The sequence below is a fragment of the Apis dorsata genome, unplaced genomic scaffold (assembly GCF_000469605.1).
Source record: "Apis dorsata unplaced genomic scaffold, Apis dorsata 1.3 scaffold_490, whole genome shotgun sequence".
NCBI lineage: Eukaryota > Metazoa > Arthropoda > Insecta > Hymenoptera > Apidae > Apis > Apis dorsata.
The window spans coordinates 25957-32479 of record NW_006263724.1 but is presented as its reverse complement, the minus strand read 5'-3'; the positions used below and the strand labels follow the sequence as shown (position 1 = coordinate 32479).

General features: G+C 38.5%; 1 protein-coding gene across 1 annotated transcript in view; it reads right to left on the bottom strand.

The window, feature by feature from the left end:
• The window catches only part of LOC102671628, a gene marked incomplete at its 5' end in the record, with an annotated part of 24840 nt that overhangs the window by 14502 nt on the left and 3815 nt on the right, over window positions 1–6523 (bottom strand). The window contains 2 exons of the mRNA XM_031512664.1: window positions 1513–1682; window positions 1986–2208. Of these exons, the coding sequence (XP_031368524.1) occupies window positions 1513–1682; window positions 1986–2208 (393 nt within the window). The remainder of the gene's footprint in view (window positions 1–1512; window positions 1683–1985; window positions 2209–6523) is intronic.

The window sequence follows — 6523 nt, the reverse complement described above, 5'->3', positions numbered from 1 at the left end:
AAGATTGAATTAAAGAATACATTCAATACTTTTATCAATGGAAGAGATTAAAATTTTCCTAATGTACTCCAATGTTTAGTAACCCAGCTAAGATAGTAATTTTCCTAATGTAACTATCCTCTAAAAATTTTTCTAGTCTGCTACACTTTTCTTATTTTAAAATTCAATATTTATATGAAAGAAAGATTGAATTAAGAAATATTATTAAATATTAAATATTATTCAATACTTTTATTAATAGATTAAATTTTCCTTCTGTAACTATTCTCTAAAAATTTTTATAGTGCTACATTTTTCTTATTTTAAAATTCAATATTTATGTGAAAGAAAGATTGAATTAAAGAATACATTCAATACTTTTATCAATGGAAGAGATTAAAATTTTCCTAATATATTCCAATGTTTAGTAACCTAGCTAAGATAGTAATTTTCCTAATGTACCTATCCTCTAAAAATTTTTATAGTATGCTACATTTTTCTTATTTTAAAATTCAATATTTATGTGAAAGAAAGATTGAATTAAAGAATACATTCAATACTTTTATCATGGAAAAGATTAAAATTTTTTTAATGTAACTATCCCCTAAAAATTTTTCTAATATGCTACACTTTTCTTACTTTAAAATTAATATTTATATGAAAGAAAGATTGAATTAAAGGATACTAAATTCAATACCTTTATCAATGGAATAGATTAAAATTTTCCTAATTTAGTTAATCCAGCTAAGATAATAATTTTCCTAATGTAACTATCCATATACAAAAGAATATACATTTTCATTTCATTTCATTTCATTTTTTCCAAGAGATCCGGTAATTGTACACTGTTCAATTCGCCGGGTACGAAAGGTAATTTAAAGTTTGAAATCCAATTTTTGATGTAGAGGGGATGCAAAGAAGTTCATCTAAAATCGGTAAGAGGAGAATGATGAGGCGGGCCAGCTGTTTCGTTATGAAGACACTTTGGCCGAGGGTTGGCTGCCGATTTGAATCAACGTCCACGGGGATCAAAGTCCGTGGCGCAGGTGGCTCGAAAGACGCTTTGAACAAACCCGCCACCCTGTTATTGGCCCAAGAAACACGGCTGGACTATCGATCGCTGATGTAAGCACACCCTTCCTCGGATCGATCACGGCTAACTATCCTATTTTCTTCTCCCTTCGTTTCGCGTTTCTTCTTCTTTGCAACCTCCTTTTATAGCGAACTCTTGATATCAATATCCGATTAAATAAACGTTCGATACACAGATAAAATTCATTTATTCCAATTGACTCTCCTATTAGTCGATTGAAAAATTAAAATTGATGAGGATAATACGAATCTTGGTTCAACTGAGAAAAAATACTTAGAAGAATTAAGACTGCTTCGTTCGAAGTGACATTTTTTATACATAATAATATTAGAATTTTTTGATATTAGAATTTGTAAAAAATAAAAAAGATAAATGGAACGCTAGTTCAGAAATTCGATCGATCGTTGAAAGGATAAATTGCCGATAAAATTTTCTCTCACCCCCAATTTTCGAAGCTTGGTCGCGTACCCCGCCAGCAAGTAGGATTTCAGATCCTTGAGGGTCGTTTCTTGCCTCTTGTCCAATTTCCTCGCATCGCTCCTCCTCGAGTATCGATCGTCGTCCGCTACGATCTCGTCCTCGCCTCGCGATCTCTCCGACTTGACCGGCTGCGAGCAGAAGAAAAAGAGAATTTGCGGAAGAAATCGTTTCCTCGAACTCGCATCGTCGAAAATTCCAATTTTTCTTCGAGATAATTCGAAAAGTTCCTCTCTCGATGTTTTTAATTTCTCAAGAACCCTACCGGCGGAGTTTAAAAGTTTGTTCGATGACCAAAAGAGAAACGTCTCTCTCGAGAGTCGTCGTCGTCATTTTTGGACAAGCTCGACAAAAGGATCGATTTATTCGAGTATTATCGCGCGAGAATAAGGGAGAATCTTTATCTCGTTCTTCGAAGCTCTCACCTCGCTCGACTCGACCACGTTCCTCCTTCGAATCGGCTCCAGTTCCTCGTTCAACCGATTCACGCCCTCCTCCGATGGTGGCACGCTCTTCGACACCTGGGTCTCGTTCCTGCTCCCTATCAGGATCTCCTTCTGCGTGCTCAGCTCCTTCTTCACGGTGGGCACGCGCTTCGTCTTCGTCCGATTACCCTCGCCGTGGTTCCGCTCCTTCTTGTACTTCACCAGCTCGACCACCTGAGATCAGAGAATTCTTCCGTGTACTCCGGCCGAATATTAAATAAATTTTTATTACACATTTTTATTACACAATTTTTATTATATATTAAATAAAAGGAAGGGGAATTTCTTTCGGCAAACTCGACACGGGGGAATCATTAGGAATTAAACGTTTGTGGATAAAAGAGAAACTTTTTTGGCGAAAAGAAGAAAAATTATTTAAAAAATTAGTATGCACTCTTTTTTCGATTCCGTGTTTTTCGAGATATTTTTGTCATCGTGGATGGACTTTGTTACGACTTTTTTTTAAATTTTTGGATATATACAAGATTATTATATTTACTTTGGAGTGTAATTGTGATAAAAGTAAAGTGTTTAAAAGTTACGTTGCTCACGTGTTGAGTAAAAAGTCTTGTGGATATTTGGAAATGAAGAGAATCGTATTTAATGCGTAAATTTTTATTCGAAAAAATTAACTTAGAAAGAGGGAATTATTTCTTTTCGAGAATTTAGGAAATGCTTTTGTGGAAAAACGTTTGCCACGAGTATGAATGGCATCATGTATAATAAAAAAAAAAAAATATACAAAATATCGATATAAATAATTTGTAAAAACTATTAGAAATTTTGTTCGCGTAAGACATAAATAAATGTAAAAAAATAAAATATTCTTCGCAAACTCTGGTAATTCTTTTTTTTCCTTACTCCATTATAACAAGAAAATTTTACTTTTAAGTTATGCAGGACATTCTTACCTCGAGGGTGTTTTACAGAAGCGTGGCACGTAATTAAGACTAAATGAAAAAGAGGATCTGGAGGGCAAACCTGCCCTACTTTCAAAATTCTCGTAACTTAAAAAAAGAAAAAAAAATAAAATAAAATAAAATAAATAAATTTCGAACGCGATACCGTAAATTTTCGGTTTCACGAAGGTAAAATTGAACGAATTCGTTCTACGTAGACAGCGAGTAATTAATTTATTCCATATATAACTCTGTTTCGATAGAACAAATTGCTCGTTTGTTCGAGAGGCGGCACATACCCAACCCTACTCAACCCACCTCAACCCATCGCCCACCCCGTGGTCTCTCTTGCTATAATAACTCGTTAACAAAACGAAAGTTTTTGCAAAGGGAAATGAAATTATCTCACCGGAGTGTCTTCATTTCTGGGCCACAGTGTGTATTAAAATAGGTGAAAGAAAAACGTCGTATCGATTTTCGTGAATATATCCTCGATATTTCGACGAACGAGAGCATCCTCTAACGAAGCCATTAACGTAACAATCGCGTAATACAATATAATTGATGTAACGAAGATTCATCGATTTATCCAAAATTAAACCGACAACGAAAATAGTTAATCGACCTAACTTTATATTCGATATCCCCAAAGTTGAAAAGTTAATCTCGTATCTGGGACACGTCTCGACGAATTTAACGAGAGGAGGGTTGGAGAGTGCGCGATAGAAAAAAATAGGTAACATTATTATCTTGGAGAAAGGAATCGCGAAAAGGAGGAGCAGAAACCGAAGACGTCGACGGATAGTCGACGACTTCCCCCTCTCTTCCCGAATTTAAAATTTCAAATCCTCCTCTTAAGACGTTACAAATCGGTTTCCGATCGCGAAACATCCTCGGACCTTTGTCGATGCAAAGCACTTTCCGATACTCTTCCATCCCCCTCGTCCCGATACAAACAGACAAATTCTCTTTCCTCCTCCTTTAATACTCTCTTCTTCCGTTTCCAAACCAACTGCTTTCCCACTCTGCGCTTCCTCCCGATAAATCGAGACGATAAACGATACGATTCTCTCTCGACTCGAATCCCGGTAATGGATTTTTCTGTCCTTTTTTAAAAACTTTCCCTAATTTGAATTCAATTAAAAAAAAAAAAAAAAAAGAGAGAGCGAGAGCGAGAGCGAGCGAGCGAGCGAGAGAGAGAGAGAGAGAGAGAGAGAGAGAGAGAGAGCGAGAGCGAGAGAGCGAGAGCGAGAGCGAAAGAGCGAAAGAGCGAGAGCGAAAGAGCGAAAGAGCGAAAGAGCGAGAGCGAGAGCGAAAGTTAAAAAGAGCGAGAGCGAGAGCGAGAGAGCGAGAGCGAGAGAGAGAGAGAGAGAGAGCGAGCGCGAGAGAGCGAGAGCGAGAGCGAAAGAGCGAAAGAGCGAGAGCGAGAGCGAAAGAGCGAAAGAGCGAAAGAGCGAGAGCGAGAGAGCGAGAGCGAGAGCGAGAGAGCGAGAACGAGAGAGCGAGAGCGAGAGAGCGAGAGCGAGAGCGAGAGAGCGAGAGAGCGAGAGAGCGAGAGCGAGAGAGAGAGAGTTCCGCGTCACACGTCGGATCGCGAGCCGGAAATTGATCGGTCAGCGAGTGGAACGAGGATAACCAGAAGCGAGTCAGGCTAGGACCAGATATCGGGATTGAACGTTGTCCTGGCGTGAGGCCAGGTTAATCGTAAATGGAGCGCGGTAAGAAAGGTACGGGGGGCAGGTGGTAGGTCAGGGCCGTTGCCGGGTCAGGGTTCACTCCCCAGGAACGCTTTGTCCCTGCCCTCGCGAAAGTGTGCTTCGAACGAAACGCGATAGTGGTCAAGGCTCGACCGCGATGTCGACTTTTCCCCGAATCGGGTCATCGGGCTTTTATGCGAATGATCGTGGTTGGAGCAAGGGTTATTTACATACACGCGTGAAGCTCTTTCAATAAAATATCGAAATTAGATTCATTTAGACGTGAATTAACGAACTTTTATTTTTCCAGTAGGAATTAATCGATGAGATTCTCTTGCATCCAATCGAAGTACAATTAATATACAAGTATCGTTGTTTCGCGAGCGAGTTATATTTAATTGTCTGTTAAATTATCTCTTGACCCTAAATAAAGGATGATGCTGTTCGAGAAAACTATCGTTCACAGTTTAATCGACGCTTGTACATTTCTGACTGTTCAACTCGGATAAAGGACGATGTTATCCGAGAAGATAGTCGTTTTCGAGAGTTCAGTCGGCGCTTGTAATCGTGTATTTTTGACGCACTTCCAGCTTGAACTGATTCTAAAGGCTACGTATTCCAGACGCGTTCTAGTCCAAGGAGATATAATTATAACAGAGATATGTTGATAAATTTCTGTTTATCTCGATATGTTTGCGAATGAAGATCGTCGGTCCGATTCGAGGAATTTCTCTCCAACTCGAGAGTGTCGCAAGCCAGGCACCAACCGCGATATGATTGGTCGTTGTCGTGCCCCACCGAGAAAACCGAGATCCTGCCAATTGAACTAGGAAGGGATTTTACAAAGGCACGAGTCTCATTTGTAAACAAAGTCTCATCACGAACAGTCGTGTTTCGATACGCCGGATACAACAAATAGATAACGTTCTAATACTGCGTTGTACACGATCAGCGATGGAAAAAATTTAATAGTCGAAATTACGAATAAAGTTGCTTGGATGAGTTAATTCGATAATTTATCGTTCGTAATAATAATTGGAAGGCCGAGGTTATGCGAAAAGAATATATAAGACTATAATAGCTACGAACGTTGTTTAAATATTTTAATAAGTAATTGCTTAAAGCGATTTTATTCGAGATTTTTAACTTTTTCAAAAGGTTAATGTCTAACTCTGTTTTCTTATAGACACGTTTATACGTTCACTCGTCTTTGAGAAATATACCATTTGTTACGACATCTGTCGAAGAGCATTTTACAATACCTATCTATTGGTTTCTCCACCATTACAATATTATGAATAATATTATTGCGAACAATTGTTTGATAAAGAAGAATTTCAATTTCAAGAAAAGAGAGAAGAAGAAGTATTCTCCTATGTATCGAATATTTTATCATCTCGCACGATTTCACTTCTCTTCGACCGACAGTGAGTATATATATATAGTGTTTCTAACAATCGTGTTCTAGTCTGTATACGCGGCTTTATAATCGCGTGGCTACGATCAATTGAAATTCCGCGCTCGGCACGTTATTCGAAACGTAGGCAAAAGCTTTCTCCGATTCGTGCCAGATGGTCCAATCTAGCAAAGTTCCAAGCGAAATTTCAATATAGAAACGTACCGATACACCTGCACAACGAGTGTCAAATTTACTTGAAAAACTTGCGCGGTTCGATCCCTCTTTTTCCTTCCCGTTCATTTCACGTTTCATTTTCGAGGAGCGGTTAAACGATGTATGCTATATATCACCGTTCTCGAAACGAACGCGCACACCTGCGCTTTTTTCCACCTTCGGTAACTGTCGATTCTCGAAAGAAAAACTTCTTTCCTTCTCGAGGAAAAGGAAAAGTTCGCTCTATCTCGCGAGACAAATGAATATATATATATTTTACA